General features: G+C 48.1%; 3 protein-coding genes across 3 annotated transcripts; 1 reads left to right on the top strand and 2 right to left on the bottom strand.

Moving 5' to 3' along the window:
• Nucleotides 1–736: 736 nt before the first annotated feature.
• Cd320 (CD320 molecule) lies at nt 737–6,166 on the bottom strand. The gene is made up of 5 exons (XM_041669532.1): nt 5,972–6,166; nt 3,271–3,396; nt 1,774–2,007; nt 1,346–1,507; nt 737–1,215 (listed from the first exon to the last, which is right to left on the bottom strand). Exons 1-5 carry the CDS (start codon nt 6,096–6,098, stop codon nt 1,073–1,075), a joined length of 792 nt encoding a protein of 263 aa, XP_041525466.1. The 5' UTR covers nt 6,099–6,166; the 3' UTR covers nt 737–1,072.
• Nucleotides 6,167–9,175: 3,009 nt separating this feature from the next.
• Ndufa7 (NADH:ubiquinone oxidoreductase subunit A7) lies at nt 9,176–21,173 on the bottom strand. Its single transcript, XM_041668711.1, has 4 exons — nt 21,066–21,173; nt 19,970–20,019; nt 15,246–15,395; nt 9,176–9,386 (listed from the first exon to the last, which is right to left on the bottom strand). The coding sequence occupies exons 1-4, from the start codon at nt 21,114–21,116 to the stop codon at nt 9,296–9,298; spliced, it is 342 nt and encodes a 113-aa protein (XP_041524645.1). The 5' UTR covers nt 21,117–21,173; the 3' UTR covers nt 9,176–9,295.
• A 32-nt stretch (nt 21,174–21,205) lies between these two features.
• On the top strand, nt 21,206–22,843 carry Rps28 (ribosomal protein S28). Its single transcript, XM_041668712.1, has 4 exons — nt 21,206–21,312; nt 21,404–21,451; nt 22,547–22,684; nt 22,774–22,843. The coding sequence occupies exons 1-3, from the start codon at nt 21,274–21,276 to the stop codon at nt 22,667–22,669; spliced, it is 210 nt and encodes a 69-aa protein (XP_041524646.1). The 5' UTR covers nt 21,206–21,273; the 3' UTR covers nt 22,670–22,684; nt 22,774–22,843.
• The last annotated feature ends 114 nt before the right edge of the window (nt 22,844–22,957 follow it).

Raw genomic sequence — 22,957 nt, 5'->3', positions numbered from 1 at the left:
CCAGCCCTGTGCTTATAGGCAGAAATTAATAACATTATACTATGTGAGCATTTTATTCTTGTAATTCAAATCAAATAAACTTAAAACTAAAGCATCAAAAAAAAAAAAAAAAAAAAAAAAGAGCCACCAAATATACCAGAGAGGTAGCTCCTCTGCCAGTAGGGGGACTCCAACAGTCCCCACCATTTCACCAGGAATTTAAGAGCTAAGAGTCTGAGAAGAGCTATGCCTTGTTAAGAAGTCAAGTTGTATGTGAATTCCATTTTCTTGTTTTCTGTTTGTTCATGCTCAGGCATCTGGAATCTGAGGAAGAGAGGAAACAAAGCCTCCCTGTGTAGCCCAAACATTCCTTGAACTCCACATCTGCACACCTTAACCTCCCCAGAGCTAGGATTACAGGTATGGACCATCAAGCCTATTACATCTAATTCTCCTACCTCCCCTGCCCAAGTGCCTGGATTGTGGTCTTACAAAACCAGGAAACGGCCAAGTTCAAACCAGGATTGCCCAGCTTCCACGTCACAGGAGAGGCAGCCATGACAGAGATGAGACTACCTCGGCTCTCCTCTTCTTCCATTAAGCCTACTGTTAACAGGGGGGGCTCAGCACCCACTTTATGCAGGAGGCAGAGTAGTAGAGGGCATGTCTAGAACACAGCCCCATGTTCTCTTGGCTGAAGGCTCCCTCTTGGTAAACGGGGATCCCAAAGAGACCCCAGACTGCCCAGGCCAAGGGAAATAGAGGCTAGAGGCAAGTAGAGGAGGTAAAGAAACTTTAATCACCACCCATCAACGTGAGCAGCAGGAGTGTCTAAGCCAGGGTGGCCCCACTTCTTGGGAGCATCCTGGGGCCGGCCCTCAGTCCTGGCTATGGCAATTCTACATCCAAGCGCCCCACATACAAGTGGAATACCTGAGGACCCAAGTCTCTAGAACCATGTGTGTAGGAGCTTAAAACCAAAGTTCTCTGTGGCCAAGAGCCCAGGTCTCGAGAAGCCAGCAGCTGCCTGCGTGTCCCACTGTGGCTTTCCCCAGTCTGACTGCACTCAGGGCCAGGTGGTGACCACGTGTCCTCAGATCAGTGAGGTTTTCCTTTCTGACAGCAGCAGAGACTCCTTCACAGCCACCAACAGCCCTGGCGGGGCCAGGCAACCCTGACCTCGGAGTCGTAACAATATGAGGAGGGTGGCAGAAACCAGGACGGCACTCAACACCCCTGTGGGGGACAGACAGATGGTCAGAGGTGGGGCAAAGAGGGTAGAAGCTATCAACGCTAATCCATGGGCAGTATACTGTGTGCCCCCTCCAATCATCCCAAGTTCCTCACGTGGGAAGGCCTATCTTACCAGCAGCTGCAATAACCCCATAGGCATTTGGGTTTCGGGAAGGGTTCCCAGCAGAGGCAACTGTTGCATTCCTGAGAGAGGTCTCATTCTCCGGGGTCATAGGAGTCCTTGTAGCTGTGGTGTTATCCTCCAGGGAGATCTTGTCAGGTTCTGTGTTGGTGTCTGCAATACGCCCAGGCATCGGTAGTTGAGAGGCTTAGCGGTGGGGGGTACATTAGGGTTCCAGGTGCCAACTCTTAGAACTCATCCTGATGGAAGACTGAGCAGAGCTGGCAGGGAAGCACTACTCCTCCGCCACAAGCATGAGGTCCTGGAGGATGCATGTGTTCACATCCTCAGTCTAGTCACACATGCGGAGGTACCAAACGCCCTCAGTCACTGCCAGCCCTCCCCACCCACACAGACACACCGAGACCCAGGGCACATACCACAGCTGAGCTCATCACTGGAGTCAGGACAGTCCGGGTGTCCATCACAGCGCCATGTGTGTGGGATACAGACATCACCCAGAATGCAACGCAGCTTGCCCTCCTGACAGGGCTGGAGGGTGCAGTTGAGAAGATTCTTGTCAGAGTCAGCAGCGCAACCACTGATGTCATCACAGGAGCAAGGACGGGTAGCCAGTGGTTGGCACTGCCCTTTCTGAGCACACGGCTCAATCCCTGAAACATACAGTCAATCAGGTTCCAAACATCCATGCAAGAAAGCCCGGTATAACAGGCATGGTGGCACAAACCTTTAATCCCAGAACACAGGAGGCAGAGGAAGGTAAGTCTCTGTCTGAGTCTAAGGCCAGTCTAATCTACCTAGTGAAATCTAGGACAATCAGGACCATGTAGAGAAACCGCGCCACACACACAACAACAACAACAAAAAGGAAGCATGGTACTTCAGTTGCCCAATTCATTCTAAATCTCAGCTTGTAAAGTGGCTGACTGAGCTGGGAATGGTGTCTCACCACTGTATCAGGAGACAGAGCAGGTGGATCTCTTAGGAGTTTAAAGCCAGCCTGGTCTACATAAAGAATATCAGGCCAGCCAGGGAGATATAAAATAAAATAATGTTTCCTCAGGGCTGAGTATATAACTCAGGGGGTAAGTGCTCACTGCACAAGCATGTGGGCTGAGTTTGACCCCAGCCCTCATCAGGGTCCATCCCTAATCATAATGCAAAGAGGGCAGAGACAGGTGGATTCTGGGTACTTGAGCCATTCAGTCCAGCTGAAACCAGAAGTCCCAATTTTAGTAAAAGATGGTCTCAAAGAGTAAGGTGGAGAGCAACAGAGGAAGACACCCAATGTCAATCTCTGCTCCACACACACAACACACTGGCAAACACACCTGCACACACATGCTCCACACACACACAACACACTGGCAAACACACCTGCACACACATGCTCCACACACACACAACACACTGGCAAACACACCTGCACACACATGCTCCACACACACACAACACACTGGCAAACACACCTGCACACACATGTGCCAGACACACACAAAGTAAAAACCAGCTGATCCTGTGTACAGAGGACCATGTGACCTATGTAAAGTCTCTGCCTGCTGCCCGTATCAACCTCACCTTCCAATACCTCGTCTTCCTAGTTTCCTCCCTTCTTTGCTCAGTCTCCCTCCACGCTTGCCTTAAACCCCAGCTCTTTTGTTGTTGTTATTGTTGTTTTTATTTTTAATTTCAGACAAGGTCTCACTAAGTAGCTCTGGTTGTCCTGGAACTCTCTGTGCAACAGCTGGCCTCAAACTTACAGACACCTACCTGCCTCTACCTCCAGTCTAGACCTGTAGACTCCACTTTGCCCTGCTTGGCCAGTCCCACTCACCCAGTCCTATAACCATAGCCGTTTCATAATCCCTACCCCCATAACTGGCACCAGTCCAAACTTTCCAGGGAAGACCACTTACTACACTCCTCCTCATCACTGCCATCAGAGCAGTCTGGGTCCCCGTCGCAGCGCCAGGAGAGGGGAACACAGTAGCCACTGGTAATACACTGGAAGTTGTCTGTCGGGCACGAGTCAGCTCTGGAGCCTGAGAGATGAAGATAAATGGGATTCCAAATCTAGAACACCCTCCGAGAGAATGGATAGAGCTGCAATCAGCTGGAGACAAGCCATGTCCCAGAGTTCAAAAACTGTATTGGCAGTCAACCTCTGCAGAGCACCGTGTATTAAGTGTTTGGCCCCGGGAAGTTCGTGTATGCTGCTAGGTAGACAGTCTATCAAAAGTCTATGGGTACACAGAGCTGGTGACAAGTCAGGACTCAAACCCTGGTCTCACTGACCCTTGAGACTTTGCTAGGTTCCAAATGGCCAGTCTACACAGGAGATCTCCAAACTCATGTTTAAACACGCGAGAGAGGAGCCGTTCCCCAACATACTCTGCAAGAGGCTCAGGATTCAGATCAGTGGGACCTGTTCTAACCCACCTGCTTAGCCAAGGGGAGACTGAGACCATGGGTAGAACACCTGCTCAAAAGCCAGGTGTGGAAGTGTATGCCTGTAATCTCAGCACTCAGGAGTTTGGAAACAGGAGGATCCTGAGTTCGAGGACAGCCAGGGTCACACAGGAAGATCCTGCCTTAAAACAAGACAACATGCCTAGTCACCAAGTCCTATTGCCTCATCTCCTAAGTTCTTCCCAGGTGAAAACACTGCCTGACCCAAACATGCCACTGCTCAACTGGACCCCTAGTACCTAATTCCACTAGGATAGAACACTGGAGTACTCTCAGGTGCCCACTCTTATCACCCAGCACCCCTGGCACCCTGGCCCTCTCACAACCATAGCTAAATCCCTTCCCTCTCCATCCTGGCCTCCTCCTCAGTTCATCTAAAAGACTTGGCTAATTCATCACAGGGCCTTTGCATGTGTCTCCCTCCGCATAACGGCTCTTTCTTCCCTTTCTTCCACTCTGTATTAAGGAAGGGGATATCGAGACCCTTTTCATGTCAGGCAAACATTCGACCACTGAGCTCTATCATCCCAGCTACTCCTGACCCCATCCTTCCACTCCACACCTGAGAGTCTTCTGAAGCCTTCAGATGTCTGCTTACATCTTGGGTAGTGTCTCATGCACCTCAGGAAGCTCTGCCTCTCACAAATAACAAAAGCCCCTAACTACTAACATCCATCCTCCTGTTGACTAGGTCAGAGACACGGCCTCATGATCCTACCCAGGTCAGCGGCTGACAGTGTGTGGACAATAGGTCATGTGAGGGTCCACAAAGAGTCCAGATGAACTATAAGCCTTTCCTGGACTCTGAACGGGAGGTTAGGGCTGTTTGCTGATCTAGAGGGGCAGGCAGTGAAGGGACTTGAACCAGCAGGAAGGAAGGAAGGAAGGAAGGAGGGGCCTTTCAGAGCTTCCCACCTCATATACAGGGCCAGGGCTTCCAAGACCCCTCCTATCCTTTCCCTGCAGTCAAAAACAATTATCCTCGCTCAAGAACTGAGACAAGCACTGGTGTCCACCTTCCTTTCCTGCCGCAGGCACAGCATTCTCTCCGTACCTAACAACTCACAGCCCTGACAAGTCAGACCTCCTCCCCTTGGCTTTCTGGGTTTCCTTGGAGTGGGCGATTTATCAGACAAAAGTCGGGATGACCCATGGTTTTTCCTCCCAGTCTGTTCCCTCATCTGTGAAAGGGGAACACTAAGGCCAGGCATAATGGTGCTCACCTGTAACCCCTGCTCTTGAGAAGCTGGGACAAGAGGACGGCTTGAGATACAGACCAACCAAAAGTGGGAGGAGGGGTGGTCCTTTTTAGACCCATACAGCTCTGCCAGATGAAGTGGCCCACTCCTATAATCTTTGTGCTGGGGAGACTAAGGCAGAAGGCCCAGGCTGCAGTCCAGCTTGTTACACAGTGACACCCTGTCTCAAAAGCGACAGCCAATGCCTGCTTTTAATCCCAGCACTCTGGAGGCAGAGTCAAGTGGATCTCTGGAGTTAAAGTCCAGCCTGGTCTACAAGGCGAGTTCCAAGTCAGCCAGAGCTACAAGGTGAGACTTTGTCTCAAAAAACCCAAAACAACATAATAAAAACCTAAAGAAAACTACACTCGAAACAGTAAGACCTGTTTTTCCTAGGTCCTATAGCCCGAACACCCTGTTCCAGCCCAGGCCAGCTGCCTGATCACGTTTGGGGATCATAAATGAAATACACTCCAGGACCCTTTCTTCCATCCTGAGGCAGAATCCAAGGAGAAACAGAAGGTCTGGGTGCTCAAAGAACAGCCACAGAACTTGAGGCTCAGGGTAGAGCGTTTCACGAAGGCATGCTGCTGCAGGAAGGCGTCAGGTGACTAGCCCTGCGTGGTAAGAGGTCAAACAAAATCAGAAACCTAAATCTTTCAGCCCAAGCTGGGCTGAAGGACGACTTGGAGGTGACATGGGGACAGAGGGGAGAAAGGGTACGCTGGGCACGAAATATCAGAAGACAGGAGACACCCACGTGCAGACACATCAGGACTGGTTCTCCCCACGCTAAATCCAATCCCGCGTGCTGGAGGAGTGTGAGACGGATGAGCGACACAGCCAATCGTGAAGCGATGCCAGCGCGCGGGGGCGGGGCGAAAGCGGTGTAGGGACTGGGGTCACTCACCCGAGACGCGGACTTGGGTCGGGGCCGGGGCCGGGGCCGGGGCGGCCTCTAGGCCTAGTCCAAGACCCAGCAGTAGCCGCAGCGCCAGGCACAGGGCCGCTGCCCGCCCCACTCCGCCCCGCGCCATCCAACCGCTAGCCGTACCGCTCCAGCAACAGCCGCTCGCAGTCTGAGGGACGAGCTCTGACTCTTGCGCACGCGCGCATAAAGGCAGGGGGCGTGGCACCTGCGAGCCTGGACCGTAAGTACCATAATAAAAAGTAACCAAGAAATACGGCTCTTCCTGGCTTTTTCCCAGCAGCAGAGTCTGATGGGTTTAGACACCTGGATCTGTACTCCCAGCTACTCTACAGGCTAAGGAAGAGGCTCACAAAATAATGCCAACCTAGGCAATTAAAGGAGCCCCTATCTTGGAATAAAAATCAACCAAAGCAGGTCAGAAACTGGGGAATAGTCAAATGGTAGAGCACTTGCCTAAGTAATCGGTAGGCTCTGGGTTTAATCCCGAGGACTAAGAAAATAACATCAACTTGAAATAAATTTCCAGAGTCAAAAATGAACTCACCAATTTTGACCTAAACTTCACACGCAAACTACTGCAAATTTAACTGCCCAATGGTCCTAATGAACATGGCAGCCACACCCTGTGGACACTCCCCAGCAGGGCCCTCCTCCAGCTGCTTTGGTACCACCTCTGGGTTTTATTATTTACTTTATTTCCTTTATTGTCTAATTACCCACTAGAACGCCAGCCGCAGGTAGTTCAGGCTGTGGGCTTGCTGACTGGTGTGCCCTTGATGTCTGGCACACGAAGGGAAGGAATGAACAAATTAACGCAGTCCCTGGCTCCCACCCTGAGCTGTCCCATCCACTTGATGTCTGGCACATGGAGGGAAGGAATGAACAAATGAACGCAGTCCCTGGCTCCCATCCACTTGGATTCCTTCCATCCCAGCCTCATTCATTACCTCCAGTTTTCACTTAAGAAGGAGACACTTTAATCTGCCACCCTCGTCCTTGGGCAGTAGGGGATGGATAGAGGGTTTTTCTCAACCCACTTGCATACGGCGGGTGCATTGTCTGTTATCCAGTATGGCTTCTGTGGTGGTAGTGTTCTGTTATCTGAGATAGGTTCTCAATGCATAATGCTGGCTGGCCTGAAACTGGTGATCCTCCTGCCTTGGCCTCCTAAGTATCTGGAATAGTCATGGATCTCATGTGTATTGTACAGCCACACGTAGCTTAGTATTTTCTTCTTCACATTATGTCTCCCACAGTTCTACCTCCCAGCGGGGCTGGGGACAAGTCTCTGTCCCTGAGTGGGCAAGTTTTCCAAAATGTAGCCTTCAAGTCCAGACTTTCACACAAAGGTTCTATTTGCAGATAGACAGCCTGTCTCACCACTGTATAACATAAGAGGTTATAACTGCTTTTGGTGTGCACTGTCTCACCAATTTCTGCAGGAAGAGGAAATAATATGCAATGGTGTTCCAATGTAGAATGATACAAAGAGGATAAATAGGGCAGCCCAGGAAAAGGAGGGGAGCATCATGCGAGATCTTGGATTTGCACGGAATACTGCCTATAATTCACGGCCAGTTCTCAATGAGCCTAACAGAGTGCTTAGTCTCTCCAAGACGACCTCCCAGAACCACTCAAGAACCAGCCAAAACCGAGATGAAGAGGTGAGGCCATATGGGAGAGCAGAGACAGAGGCAGAACATCAGTAACTTCAAAGACACCCTAGGCTACTTGGTAAGTTCCAAGTGGGGACTAAAGATGGAGCTCAGTGACAGAGTATATGGCAAGCATGCACCAACCTCCTGCCTCCCTTCCCAGCATCCTATAAACCAGGGGTGAGGGCACATACTAGTAATCCTAGCACTGAAGGGGCAGAGGCAGGAGGTCCTAAAGTCCCAAGGCTCTCCTCAAATACAGAGAACTTGAGGCCAGCTTGGGCTACATGAGACCCTGTCTCAAAAAAAAAAAAAAAAAAAAAAAAAAAAGTAAATGAGTTACAGGGCAGCCAGGACTATGCAGGAAAACTGTCTTGAAAAATAAAATAAATAGAGAGAGGAGAGGAGAGGGGAGGGGAGGGGAGGGGAGAGGGGAGGGGAGGGGAGGGGAGGGGAGGGGAGAGGGGAGGGGAGGGGAGGGGAGGGGAGAGGAGAAGAGAAGAGAAGAGAAGAGAAGAGAAGAGAAGAGAAGAGAAGAGAAGAGGAAAGGAAGGAAGGCCCCTGGTCCAGGAATGAGCATAAAGCATTCAAGACAGTTCCTAGCCCCAGAAAGAACCTAGACCTCTTTCTCACAGAACTCATAAACGAAATTACACAGTAATTCTCAATCCACATATTGCCTGGGGCCTTTAGACGTCCTCTGGTTGCCTTCCCAGTGATGTCTGACATTGTGACCACTGTTCCTCTCCCTTTTCATCTTCTTTCTGAATCTAGCTTGTCCTTTTCCCCAACCAACTCTATCACCTACAATGAAGCCTGCAGCTGTAGAGTCTGTAACTCACTCTGGAGCACTGACACCCCTTGCTCCCCTTGCTCTCAGCTTCTATAGGGCTGCAGTTTCAACACTCTATCACCGCCCTTTCTTGTGGTGACAGTATCTGTCTGTTAGTCTGAAACAGGTTCCCAACCTATAACCCAAGCTACCTCAGCCTCCTAAGTACTGGGGTTAGAGTCACGCACCACCACACTCAATTCAGTCACACATTTTCATAGCTCTATCTTCAGGACCTACAGACCTACTTAAGAGTTACAGGGTCATTCCACAGGACAACAGTGATATTCATCTACTAGCTTACTGAGTACAAAGATTATAGGCATAGACCAACAATACCCACTAAGACCTCATCTTAAAAAGGTAGGCTCACAGGTAAAAGTGCTCACTTCAAAAGGTTGACACCTGAGTTCCATCCCCATAACCCAAAAAAAGACATACAGTAGCTCAAGTCTATAATCCCATCACTCCTACAGCAGGGTGGGAGGAACAGACAGCAGCACTGCCCAGAAACTCTGCGGCCAGCTAGCCTGAAGAACACAGCATGATAAAAACAAAACCCTGATGCAACAAAGCAGAAGAAAACCAATTCCCAAAGTTGCCCTCCCACCTCCATACAGGCTGCGGCATGTATTCACACACCCTCCACAGACAGTAATAACAGATCAAATCAATAAGTACTAAGAAAAGACAGAATGGCAATAATGTGAACTCTGTATTTGTTATAAATTAGGTCACACTCTTTCCAGAGGAAATCCAAGGCGGAAAAGCAGTCGGGTGGCCCTGGGGGACCAGACAAAGTAGCCTTGGGCAGTGTCACAGGTACGGCTGGTCCTTGGACAGCTCCCACCTCTTCATCGGAGGAGCAGGCGTCACTGCCTTCTTCTCAGTGGCTGCCACAGCTGAGCTTTAAGAAAAAAAAACAAAACTCCAGTTAGAGCTGGGTCTGCAAAGAACACTGGAGGAAGTATTTTTTGTTTATTTGTTGGAGAAGTATTTTTCGTTTATTTGTTGGGTTTTTTCTTAATTTTAATTTTTTATTGAAAATGTATTTTTTTTCTATACAATATACAACAGCTTCCTCTCTCATCTCCTCCTAGATTCTCTCCACCTCCCCCATCCATGCCTTCTTTCCTCTCTTTATAAAACAAGCTGGCAAATAAAGAAAAACAATGAAAGGAAGGAAAAGAAAAACACATGTACACAGGCACACACAGAAACACACATAAAACACAAAATCAAAAACCAAACTATATAAGCAAAAAAAAAAAAAATGCCCAAAGTATTATGAGACAATCTCCAAAAATACCACTAAGTTTGTTTTGTGTTTGCCATCTACTCTGTGTACGGGGACTACCCTTCCTTTGCAAGCAGTTGTCAACTGGAGACAAGTTCTAGGTTAAGAATGGGGGCTGTGTCCATTTCCCATCTCATGTGGGACCTCCTCTGGTCTGAACCTGTGCAGGCCACATGCTGCCTGTCTCTGTGGGGTCCTATGTATGCCAGTCCTGCTCTGTCTATTAAGCACTGTTTCTTTGGTGTCCTGCATGGCCACTGGCTCCCTCAGTCTTTCAGCCTTCCCTTCTGCACAGTTCCCTGAGCCTTGGGGGAGATATTTGAAGAAGGCATCCCATATAGGGCTGAGTGTTCCTCTCTGCACTGTCTGATTGTGGTAATTCCCTTTGTAAAGGTGGTCATGCCCACCCCGGTACTAACACACCGACTGAGCTTTCTGGACATGGAGCCAGAGAGCAAAGAATGCCCAATCTTGCCCCCCCCCCCCCGCCCAATGAAATCCCTCAGAGGATCATCAGATGCCTGCTGGGAGCTGGCAGGGGCCATGAAAAAGAGCTTCAGTCAGCCTACCCTGACTGCCAGCCCAGAACCCAGCCTTGACTAGCTCAAATCTCCCTTCCTACTGGTACCCCAGTATGGACAGACTCAAGAGCAGAAACCTAGGATGAACAGCTGAAGCTCCTAGTAACTAACATATAAAGCCCACGTTGGAGCCAGGCTTTCTGGGCTCCTCTCAGCATCTCTACCCTAAACCTCTCCAGCCCGAGCTTCACTTCCTTCCTTTCCTATATGGCCCAGTCATTTCTGCCAAGCACTCTTGGCTCCACACTCTGGGTTTTCCTCCCTCTCCTGGTCCCTTTTTTTCTCCTCTCTCTCCTCTCATGGCTCAGTCTACTCTAGTTCTGTACCTTCCCAGATGCCTCTGGCTGAATCCTCCTTCACATCTACAATGAAAACCTCCTCCTCAACCATACGTCCTCATCTTCATTCACCACAGAATGCTTGTCCACTGTTCTTACCACACAGGCACAGAACTTACTAGTGACATAAGGCCAGCCCTTGAGCTGGTGGAGCAGAGTATGAAATGTAAACAGACAACCAGACTGGGCTACACAGAGTGGCATGAACCTCTATATACCAGCTATTTAAAAAGAGTCTAAAGCAAGCAACTAGATCTCTTTTTTTTTTTTTTTTTTTTTTTTTTTGGTTTTTCGAGACAGGGTTTCTCTGTGGTTTTTGGAGCCTGTCCTGGAACTAGCTCTTGTAGACCAGGCTGGTCTCGAACTCAGAGATCCGCCTGCCTCTGCGTCCCGAGTGCTGGGATTAAAGGCGTGCGCCACCACCGCCCGGCGCAACTAGATCTCTTGAGTCCAAGAGTTCAAGGACAGTTAAGACAAAATAGTAATGTGTAATTACTATTATCTAGCTCTTTTTTTTTTTTTTTTTTTGTGGTTTTTCGAGACAGGGTTTCTCTGTGGTTTTGGAGCCTGTCCTGGAACTAGCTCTTGTAGACCAGGCTGGTCTCGAACTCACAGAGATCCACCTGCCTCTGCCTCCCGAGTGCTGGGATTAAAGGCGTGCGCCACCACTGCCCGGCTAAATATTATCTAGCTCTTAAAAATATAAAAGAGAGACCAAAAAAAAAAAATAGAAACACAAGCTGGGCATGGAGACTCATGCTATGATGGCAATTCTTGATTGTCAACTTGACTATATCTGGAATTAACTAAAATCCAAACGACTGGGCACACCTGGGAGGGATTTTTCTTGATTAAATCATTTGAAGACAGAAGACCCACTTCTAACCTGGGTCTCTGAGGTGGGAAGATAAACTTTCAATGCAGATCTTTGGAGATGGGACAATCTACCTTTAGTCTGGAACACACCTTTGGCTGGCAATTTATATAAGGACACGGAAGAAGGAAGCTCTCTCTCCACCTGCTTGCTCTCATTAGCAAATCTGGTGTTAGAGCCTCTGTCAGGATTCTGATCTCTTTTGAAGACCAGCTGAGACAGCCAGCCTCATGGACTGAACAGCTACAGTGTTGCAGCCCCCAGCATCACATGAACAAGAGCAGCAGCATATCCCTGCCAGCACTTGGGAGTGGAGGTAGGGAAATTATGATTTCAAGTTCTCAGCTACATAATAAACAGAAAGGCAACCTGGACTACATGAAACTCTGTCTAAAAAAGTAAAATAAAATAAAAAAGAGGCTGATAGCTGAGAAGACGGCTTAGTAGGTAAAAGTGCTTGCTGTGTAAGGCTGACAATCTTGAGCCCTAGAACCCACATAAAAGATGTACACAGCGGTATGCATCTGTAACCCCAACACTCCTACAGAGAGATGGGAGGCAGAGCCAGCTCATGGGTCAACTAGCCTTCAGCACACAACACGGCACAGCAGGAGAAACAAACAAAACCTTGCCTGAACAAAGTAAAAGGAGAGAACCAACTCCCAAAAACTGCTCTGACTCCCACACGCTCTGTAATGGATGCACCTGTTCATCTACTGCTGTCTCCTCTTCTTCTCCCCCTCATACACATACATGCACCACACACTAAGTAAACTTTGTTTGTTTGATTTTGAGACAGAGTTTTTCTGTGTAGCTCTGTCTGTCCTGGAACTCGCTCTGTAGACCAGCCTGGCCTGGAACTCACAGACTTGTCTGCCTCTGCCTCCCAAGTACTGGGATTAAAAGTGTGCACCACCATAACCGGCCAACTTTTTTTCTTTTTTTAATTTAGGGCTGGAGAGGTGGCTCAGCAGTAAGACAGCTTACTGTCCTTACAGAGAGAACTCGAGTTCAGGTCCTAACACACACAATAGGTGGCTCACAAGAACCTGATCCTCTATAGGGAGAGCTGATGCTCTGGCCTCTGGGGGCATATGCACTCACATGCACTGAACTACACACATGTAATTTAAAATAATAAAAATAGGTCTTGGGGCTGGAGCACAGGCTGTTCTTCCAGAAGACCCAGGTTTGGTTTTCACCACTCACAAGGCAGCTTACAACTGACTCTAATTCCATTCCAGTTCCAGGGAACCAGATCCCCTCTTTTGGCCTCTGCAGTTGCCAGACATGCACATGAGGCAAAGACCTATTTGCAGACAAAATATCCATACACATAAAAGCAAATAGTTTCTTTTCTTATAAAGTAATCAATATTTTTGTTTGAGACAGGGCTTTTCTGTATAGGCCTGGCTGTTCTGGAATTTGCCCTCTAGACCAGACTGGCCTGAAACTCAAGAGATCTGTCTGTCTCCACCTCCACCACAACAGGCAAAAAAACCTTAAATAAAGAGAAAAGGCTGGGGAGTGTCGTAGGACCTCGGGGTGTATGTATGAACCAGGCTGCTGACCTTGCTGGGCATTATTTCCCAGCTCTGCGACGTTATCAGGAATCAAGTATGGCTCATTAAGGAAAAGCGATGGTCAAGAGACCGAGTATAACGCGCATCCTCTATCTTTAGTCAACTTCCCTTTGTGATCTCAGAACCAGTATCTCGCTGTGTGTGGCTGTGTCAATGTGTGTGCGTGCACACGCACGTGGAATCTCACCTGCCATTCCTCAAGCAGCATCCCACCTTTCCCTTGTGTGGTCTGGAACTCTCCTCGGCACAATGGCCAACAGACCCAGGGATCGACCTATTTCTGCCACCACAGTGCTGAGATTACAAATGTACATCTTATAATCATCGTCTTTTTCCCCATCGATTCTGGGGACCAAAACCAGGTTCTGCAAGAACTTTACCAATTGAGCCATTACCTCACCATCTTTTTTTGTTGTTTTGTTTTTCAAAACAGGGTTTCTCTGGAGCCTGTTCTGGAACTTGCTCTGTAGACCAGGCTGGCTTCAAACTCACAGAGATCCGCCTGCCTCTGCTTCCAGAGTGCTGGGATTAAAGGCGTGCACCACCGCCACTGGGCTCAGCATCTTTTTTTAAAAAAATAACATTTTAGGAGTGTGGGGAGGGGTACAGGTCAGTACATATACTTATGGAATCCAGTAGAGGGCACTGAATCCCCTGAAACTGGAGTTACAGGTTGTAAGCCCATCTACATGGCTACAGAGAACAGAACTCTGTACCTTCTGTTCCTCTGCAAGAGTATTATAAAATCTTAACCACTAGACCATCTCTCCAGCCCTTTTCGTTGGGTCTGTCGGTCTGCTTGCTTGCTTGCTTGAGACAGGGTCTTACTATGTAGTCCTAGATGGTCTAGAACACAAAACGTACTCCAGGCTGGCCTCCAACTTGTAGCCATCCTCAAGCTCTGCCTATTGAGTACTGGGATGCAAGGTGTGTGCCACGGCATCAGGCCTCAACACCTCATCCTATTTTTTTCTATGTGTATGGGTATATCTGCCTACATGTATATGTGTATGTATGTGTACCACTTGCGTGGCTGGTACCTGGGGAGCCAGAATAGGGCACCAGATACCCTGAAACTGGAGTTAAGGGAAGTTATAAGCTGCTCTGGGAACTCTACCCATGTCCTCTTCAAGATCAACAAGCACTCTTCAGTGCTGCAATATCGTCAGCCCCCATGCCTCATTCTATAAAACAAAACAAAAATTGATAAACAGAGCAGAAGAAGCAGGAAAGGGATGAAGGGAGCAGAAGCCAAACAAAAAGACTGGTCCGTTCCAAGTCGCCTTCCTTAAAAAGGCTACACCTGAAGGGACTTCTTTATCGTGGCAGCTAAAACTGGTTTGCCTGGGAACTGGCTGTGATCTTTCACCTGTTTCTCAGAAGGCTAGTTAAACAACTAAGCCTCACATAAATGTCTGCTCTGTCTTGGCCTGCTGGATCTAGTGCAGAAACTCATTCCAGACTACGGCTTCCTATGAACCTCATGTAAAACCACTGTCATTCTCTTTTAATAAAAGATACCTGAAGACAGGGTCCAAATAGTTTTTTTTCTCTTGGGTTCCTTTGAGGTTCTTTTATCACCATCATTTCTGGATTAATTTACTGAGGTGAGGAGCATGCCATCGCACATGTGTACAAGTCGGAAGACAATCTGCAGGCACCAAGTTTCTGCTTCCAGCACATGGATCCTGGGGATCAATCTCAAGTCATCAAGTATCTTACCCACTCACACATCTGACCTGCCCCTAACTATAACACCCAGATTGACCTGGAATTTGTAAACTTCCTGTCTTCACCTCCCCAACACTGGGATTAAAAGCATACTACCAGGTCTGACTCTTTAATGTGGGTTCTGGGGATGGTCTCAGTACTTACGAGGCAAGTAGCTCACTAAGTGAGCTGTATCCTCAGCCCTGGCCTGAACTCCTGATTTTCTTGCCAGTCTCCTGAATACAGGGATCACAGGCCTTTCCGACCACACCTAGGTGATAAAATGGGATTGTGCAAAGCACCTTTCCACTGCAGGGGAAGGAAGGGCAGTGGCAGAAGGGAATGTTGCAGAGTCCTGGGCAGGGAGCACTGAGGGGCCTTACCTCTCAGCTGTTTTGCCCGACACCAGAGCCTTCTGTGAAGACATGATGACTGAGGGAGGCACAACTTCCCGCCGGCCATCACGAGTGCAGTAGTAATTGTTAGACAGCTTGTGACTGGGGCCCACAGGGAGCTTAGGAGGTGGCTGGGTCCTGAGGAAAAAGATGCTGGATTGAAACAAACCTTCCGTTGCTCTCACTGCCGTAACTCACTTACAAGACGAGTCAGGAGCTACAAAGAAGGCTGCAGGCCAGAGCATGTCTTGGTACACTATATGAAAATAAGAAAAGTCTTCCCACAGGCTAAGGAAGGTGTTCCAGCCCTAAGTCTCTATAAAGGGCCCTTACTGACATTCCCAAGACAGAGTCCTAGACGTGCTCCTATCCTCAACACAAAGCTTAGCAGCGACCTTTCCTCCACCTAAAGGTGCTCAGGAAATCAGAAGAGAGCAACCCCCCTTTCCAGCAATTACAGTTCATAACACTGAGCTACAGTCCCAGAATACCCGATTGAAGTGACTTCCCTGAGCTCCCATACCCAAAGGCCAGGTTATAGACCTTGTAAGTTTCCTATTATCGCAGGAACCCTTTGAAGAGTCCTGCTGGGATTAAGGCTTACTGCTCAAAGAACACCTTGCCCTGGGAACCTGTCCAAGTCCCTGCACTTCCTGCCACTGTGTAGTCTGCAGCCAACATTCCCTGCAGAGGGAAGTGGAGGGCTATGTGGAACAAAGCACAGTTCGGCCTCGAGTTAAACTCTGGGCTTACGGAGAAAGCTAAAGCCTTGAAAGGAAACACGGAGCTTCAAACAGAGGAATTTCTTGGGACAAAGAGTGGATGATCATAAAAAGTTTTGAGCTTAATTTATTTGGCCATATTGTCAAACAGCATTTTTACCTGGCAATTTTAAGTTCTTAAAAATTTGAAAGTCATTTTATTTTTTAAATAAGAAACATGTCAGTGTACTTGAGAGTTGGAAGCAAGAGAATCAGTTACAGGTAATTCTACACAACATGAGTTCCAAGTCAGCATGGGCTTCATGAGACTGTCCTAAAGAGTGGCTCAGCTGTGAAGAGACTGCTATCCAATCCTAAGGAGCAGAGTGCAGATCCCAGCACACACATAACAAGCAGAGCATCCCACAAACCCAGCAGCCCAATGCCTTCTCCTGGCCTCTGCATGCATACAGGCACATCCCCTTACACATGTCCGGACACATGCACACGTAAAATAAAATCTTTTTAAAGATTTTCGTTGGTGGCCGGGCGATGGTGGCGCACGCCTTTAATTCCAACACTCGGGAGGCAGAGGCAGGTGGATCTCTGTGAGTTCGAGACCAGTCTGGTCTACAAGAGCTAGTTCCAGGACAGGCTCCAAAGCCACAGAGAAACCCTGTCTCAAAAAACCAAAAAAAAAAAAAAAAAAAAAAAAATTTCATTGGTTTTTTTGTTTATTTGTTTGCTTGTTTGGTTGGTTTTTCGAGACAGGGTTTCTCTGTGGCTTTGGAGCTTGTCCTGGAACTAGCTCTGACCAGGCTGGTCTCAAACTCACAGAGATCCGCCTGCCTCTGCCTCCCAAGTGCTGGGATTAAAGGTGTGTGCCACCATCGCCAGGCTTATTTGTTTTTTTTGACAGGCTCTCTGGCTGTCCTGGAATTCTATGTAGACCAAGACTGCTGGCCTCAAATTGTGAGATCCCCCTGCATCTGCATCTCAGTCCTAGGATTAAAGGCCTACATCACTATGTCTAGCTTAAAATTTCCTAAGATTAGGGGTTGGAGAGATAGCTCAGTGGTTAAGAACACTGACTGTTCTTCCAAAGGTCCTGGGTTCAATTCCCCCAGCACCCATATGGCAGCTCACAACTGTCTACAAATCCAAAATCGGACACACATGCAGGCAATACACATAAAATAAAAAATAATTTTTAAAAAAATTTCCTAAGATTGGCTGGGCATGGTATTATATGCCTACTATCCCAGTACTTGGGAGGCAGAGTAAGGCAGATCTCTGAGTTCTTAGGATACCCAGGGCTACACATAGAAACCCTGTCACAAAAACAAAACTTTTTTTTGTTGTTTTTTTGTTTGTTTTTGTTTCTCAAGGCGGGGTTTCTCTATGTAACAGTCCTAGATGTCCTAAAACTCACTATGTAGACCAGGCTGAACTCGAACTCAAGAGATTTGCCTGTCCCTGCCTCCTGAGTGATGGAATTAAAGGTGTGTCACCACTGCCCAGCCAAAAATATTCTTAAAATTAAAATAGAAAATGTAAGATAAAATGAGAAATATAGCTGGACACTGGGTGTATCACTGTAGTCTCAAAAGACCAAAATAGGAGAAAGGTCCAGAGCTCAAGAGTAGCCTAGCCAAATCAGTTCCAGGACAGACTAAGCTACATCCTAATACCCTGTCTTCTGAAGAGAACAACGGGGGCTGGAGAGATGGCACAATGGTTAGCACTTGTTCTTGTAGGAGTCCACGGTTCAATTCCTAGCACCCATACAGTGGCTCATTCGCAACTCCAGTTCCAGGGGATCTCAACGCCTTCTAGCTTCCAAGATATTGTATGCATGTGGTTCACAGCCATACATGCACATAAAACACCCACACACAAAATAATACTTAAAAAAGAAATCTTTTAAAGAAAAATAAAGCAATGGCCAAGCCTGACCACCTAAATTCAATCTCCAGAACCCAAAAATGGCAGGGGAAAAAACTACTCCCACAAGTTCTCCTTTGCCTGGGCAGTGGTGGCGCACGCCTTTAATCCCAACACTCAGAAGGCAGAGGCTGGTGGATCTCTGTGAGTTCAAGGCCAGCCTGGTCTACAAGAGCTAGTTCCAGGACAAGCTCCAAAGCTACAAACAAACCCTACCAAAAAAAAAAAAAAAACACCTTTTCCTCTGACCCACACACAAAATAAATGAATTTTAAAAGGAAGAAAAAAATGACAATTTTAGGGCTGGAGAGATGGCTCAGTGGTTAAGAGCTCTGTCTGCTCTTCCAGAGGTCCTGAGTTCAATTCCCAGCAACCACATGGTGGCTCCAAACCATCTGTAATGAGATCTGGCGCCCTCCTCTGGCGTGTGGGTATACATGGAGGCAGAAAGTTGTATACATAATAAATAAATAAATCTAAAAATAAAAAAAAAATGACAATTTTAAAATTCTAAAAGGACAAACAAATGTGAAATTTATAATTTGCCTGAAGAACATATATGCTAAACCATAGCTTTATCATCTGTGTACATACAGCAAAGTAAAAAGAACCAGTTGTCTAATGCCAAGACCCAAATGAATCACTAGAGGGCACCCTTATCCTGGAGACGCTGTCAGTTCCTGGACTGTAATCCTGGTACCTGCTGAACCATCTCCCAGCCTGGGTTATAGCGTGTTCCAAGCCAACCAGGACTACAGTGTAAGACCCTGCTGCTGGACAGGCGTAGTCACACAAATCCAGTGAACCCAGCATGTGGCAGGCAGGAGATCAGAGTCAGAGACCAGCTCAGGCTAACATATAAAGACCTGTCTCAATTAAAATATAAATTAATTAATAAAAAATAGATACGGTGTATCCTGTATTTACTTCCCTGCAATGTTTCTCCCGCCCACACAATACCCACATAATAAAGATAGGAGACTACTGAGATGGGTCGTTGGATAGAGCACCGTTGCTCTTGCAGAAAACCAGGATTTGAGTCCCACAAGGCAACTCACGACCATCTCTCTGTTCCAAATGATCTCATGCTTTCTTCGGAATTCCATAGGTACCAGGCACACATATGATACACATAAATTCAAGCAGGCACAACACTTAAACCACACATACATGCACACATATAAAAATAAATCTAAACTATTTTTAAGGAAAAAAGATGAGGATAAGAATTTAAGTGATAGTCCAGTTGATAAAGTATTTGGCATGCATGAAGCTGCCCCAGCCCACATCACACTGGTGTGGTGGCACATGCCTGAAATGCCCGCACTTGAGACAGAAGCAGGGTCGTGAGTGTAGGGCACACTCTGGGCTACTTGACAACTCTGAGGCCAGGCTGAGTGCTCTGTTTCAGAAGATCCCCTAGGCTTCTGCTGGGTTTTCAGAGGGGCTCATTCTGAAGCCAGCAAACTGAGGTGGGGGCCTGTGAGTGCTAAAGCCACCAACCTCACAAACCAAGAACTTTCTTGTTTACACTGGCATCCAAAAGTCTGAGGACACGGCAAAGACTCATCAATACAAATGTGTTCAAAAATCAAGACTAGTCACTCAGTGACTTAGCCCACCTGGGTCTCATTTCCTCATTTCCTCATTAGCAGCTTGAGAACATAACATATTAAGTGCAGGGTCACAATGAAGATTGCAAATCTGCCCAAGATAACAACAAATAACGTAATCTATCTCCTATTTCAAGGCAACCCCGTGAAGTTAAAAGTAAATTTCTGCTTCCACAGGGTGGCAAGAAGGCTCTCTGCCCAATGCTCCAAGGGAAGTTCAGAATAATAAATTTGAAGCTGTTTTTTCACGTGTTTGTTTTTCAGACAGGGTGTCACTATGTAGCCCTGGCTGGCCTGGAACTCACCACATAAATCAAGAGTAATCAGACTGCCTCTGTCTCGTGAGTGCTGAGCTTAAAGGTTGGACAACCACGACCAGCCTCAGATTTAGGTTTGGTGGAAGAACGACATGATGAGGGGTGGGTGAGGCTGGCAGCAAGCAGGGTCTGCTCACCGCTTGGCGATCTCCTGGTAGCGCAACTGCAGCTTCGCCTGCAGGTCTTGCTGTGGGAAAAGGAGAGAAGTCAGGCTGCTGAGAAGCTCAGGATTGGGGTAGTGAACAGGGGTGGCCAGTCAGGATTGGATACAGGCCCTGCAGATGAAAAGAAAGCTGGGGCAGTGGCTTACAGAACTTTACTGCTAAGTTTCCAAGTCTTTCCAAGATCTAACTTTAAAAGCCTCCTCCTTTTGAGACCAGTCTGGTCTACAAGATCTAGTTCCAGGAAAGGCTCCAAAACTTCAGAGAAACCCTGCCTCAAAAAAAAAGAAAAGAAAGAAAAAAAAAAAAAGCCTCCTTCTTGCTGGGCGGTAGTAGTGCACGCCTTAAATTCCAGCACTCCGGAGGCAGAGTTGGGCGGATCTGTGAGCTCGAGGTCAGCCTGTGTGACGAGACACAGTTTCAGGACAGGCTTCAAAGCTAGAGAAACCCTGTCTCGAAAGAAACCCAACAAAAAACAAACCAAAAACAAAAAAAGCCTTTTCTTCTCCTTTTATTTACTTTATATATGGGTCAATATACTAAACATTATGGGAAATCTCACTTTCTCTGAAGAGCCACACGCCTAAATAGTCGCTTGCAGACCTGCAGTGCTGAATAACGCCTCCTTTCTTGGACCCTAACGTAGCTACCTCCCCGCCTCCAATCTCCTGTCTCCCAGGAGCTGCCGAAATCTACAGCTTCCCTGACCTTTTCGTTTTCTTCCGAAACCTAAAAACTCGTCCTCGACTTTTCAAAATAAGAAAAAGCTACGGCCACAAGACTCAAAAAGCTATGATACGGGGAAGAGAAAACTCCGGGACTGAGTGAGACGTGGGAGACAAGAGAGGCGGGCGGAAAAGGAGGGGCAGCAGGAAGCTGAAGCCAGGCAATCTGAAGCCAAGGTATGGGGAAAGGGAATCCCAGGGACAGGACCGTGAGTCCCGGACTAGTGGAGTCACAAATTGAGGGTTCCTGGACTCCCCCACTGAGCTAAGGAGATGTGAAACAGGAGAGGACTCGGGGGAACACAGAACCCAATCCTTTCTGGCCCCAATCGGACAGGAACACGCACCCCCGACGCCCAGTTCCGCAGCTTCTGGATGATGCGAGTAGCAGACGCCATGTTCCTTCCGCTCCGAAGGACGCTGGTGACGACTCTGCCCCAGGACTGCTGGGTTGCGCGTGCGGCCTCGCGAGAGCGGGAGTAGGGCGGGGTCGAGAGCGTGTTATAAAATCGCTCCCCTGTTCACGTGACCCCTCTCCGCCTGATCGCCGCCATCATGGACACGAGTCGCGTGCAGCCCATCAAGCTCGCTAGGGTAAGAGGCGACTGCGGGTGTTTAGAAGCCTGGATGAAGGCGAAGGAAGGAAGCTAGGTCTGTCGGTCTAACGGCCTCTGATTTCCTGCAGGTAACCAAAGTGCTGGGCAGGACCGGTTCGCAGGGACAGTGCACGCAGGTGAGCGCATGGGGACACCCGGCAACTTCCTGGGGTCTGAATCCTCCTCAATGCTCAGTTTACTGCTGGACTTGGTGACTTTTAATCCTAATAGGCTCACTGAAGATAGAACTTGGTGGCCACCCTGGATACGCCAGTGAAACTGTCTTTGAAAGTTTTATTTTTAAAGAGATGGAGTGGGCGGGAACTATTGTGTCAGTAGTAGACTTGCTTAACATACGCAATACCCACAGACTGAGTACTGCACCTAACCAAAAACTAGAGCGATAACCCATGCCAGGAATTCCAGGGGTCATAAGACAGGAAGCTCCCTAGGAGTTCCAGGCAGGCTTAGGCTACAGAATAGGTGAGATCTAGTCCCCCTCAAAGCTGGGACACGGTTGGTAGAGCACTTGGCTAGCGTTCAAGGAAGGCTTGGGTCCCCTGCACCACATAAACCAGAAACGGTGGAGAGGCCATCCTGGGCTAGAGATGCCTTGACTACTTTCCTGGGGAGAAAGATTGGTTTATATCCAGGATTCCCATCCTAGTCCTGAAGAGACTGAGGTACCTATTTCTGGGCCAGCCCGACATAGTCTAAGTGGCAGGCCCAAAGATATAATCCTAAACACTGGAGGTGGGAAGGGGCTGTGTTATCTCAGCAAAAAGACAGACTGAGCTAAAGACTAGCCAAGGCTTACAGAGTGAGATGCCCACCTCTCGTCCTAGCAGCTGAGACGGAGGCAGGCGTTCAAGGTCAGTCAGAAATTTAACAGCCCCCACTTTGGAGAAGAAAAAAGGCACGCCCCTTTTGTGCTCTGGGTTACCCAGGAGCTCGCAGACCTTCAACACCCTGGATGTGCAGCTTGTTTCCTTAGGTTCCAATGTAAGCCCTTTAATGTCCCAGGCTCTTGGTGGTGGGGGATAGAGTTCAGAGATGGGCGGGTCAGACTCCCCTGGAACTGGGGAGCCAGCTGTGTGGGTGCTGGGGAATGAAGCCAGGTCCTCTGGAAAGGTGACAAATGCTCATGACTGCTGAGCCATCTCACCTGCCCTTATCACCTTTCCACCCCACTAGTAACTAGCAGCACCTAACTCTTCTGATTGGGTCCATAGGTCCGTGTGGAATTCATGGATGACACCAGCCGTTCCATCATCCGAAATGTCAAAGGTCCCGTTCGAGAGGGAGACGTGCTCACCCTATTGGAGTCAGAAAGAGAGGCTCGGAGGTTGCGCTGACTGACCTTCCTGCTGGTGGGTACATGGCAACCCTTGGGAATGACTGCTCCTTGCTGGGAGGTGTCAGGAAAGGTTCTCTGTCTAATGCTTGGGTCTGTTTACAGGGTCCTGAGTATACACCACTTGGCCCATGATGACCTGCGACTATTAAATAAAACATTTGTATTGTTTTAACTCTTGTCTGGGTTGTCCTGTTAGGTTTTTTTTTTGTTTTTTTTAATTTATTCCCCCTCTTGTACCTAGGCTGGTATAGAACTTGGAATCCTTCTGAATGTGTTTTTTCAGGGC

This window comes from Microtus oregoni, unplaced genomic scaffold, assembly GCF_018167655.1.
Source record: "Microtus oregoni isolate MIOR12 unplaced genomic scaffold, Mior012 000019F_ref0000042, whole genome shotgun sequence".
In the NCBI taxonomy this organism is placed as follows: Eukaryota; Metazoa; Chordata; class Mammalia; order Rodentia; family Cricetidae; genus Microtus; species Microtus oregoni.
This window is presented reverse-complemented; position numbering and strand designations above follow the sequence as displayed.

Bases quoted from the DNA above. Each gene is read 5' to 3' on its own strand.
- Ndufa7 (XM_041668711.1), bottom strand. From the start codon at position 21,116: ATGGCGTCTGCTACTCGCATCATCCAGAAGCTGCGGAACTGGGCGTCG. The intron at 20,020-21,065 runs GTGCGTGTTCCT...CTTTTCCCACAG, and splicing joins TGCGGAACTGGGCGTCGGGG to CAAGACCTGCAGGCGAAGCT. The intron at 9,387-15,245 runs GTAAGGCCCCTC...TTTTTCTTAAAG, and splicing joins TCGGGCAAAACAGCTGAGAG to CTCAGCTGTGGCAGCCACTG.
- Cd320 (XM_041669532.1), bottom strand. From the start codon at position 6,098: ATGGCGCGGGGCGGAGTGGGGCGGGCAGCGGCCCTGTGCCTGGCGCTG. The intron at 2,008-3,270 runs GTAAGTGGTCTT...TGTATGTTTCAG, and splicing joins CAGTGATGAGGAGGAGTGTA to GGATTGAGCCGTGTGCTCAG. The intron at 1,216-1,345 runs GTAAGATAGGCC...TGTCCCCCACAG, and splicing joins TGGGGTTATTGCAGCTGCTG to GGGTGTTGAGTGCCGTCCTG.
- Rps28 (XM_041668712.1), top strand. From the start codon at position 21,274: ATGGACACGAGTCGCGTGCAGCCCATCAAGCTCGCTAGG. The intron at 21,313-21,403 runs GTAAGAGGCGAC...GATTTCCTGCAG, and splicing joins AGCCCATCAAGCTCGCTAGG to GTAACCAAAGTGCTGGGCAG. The intron at 21,452-22,546 runs GTGAGCGCATGG...TTGGGTCCATAG, and splicing joins CGCAGGGACAGTGCACGCAG to GTCCGTGTGGAATTCATGGA.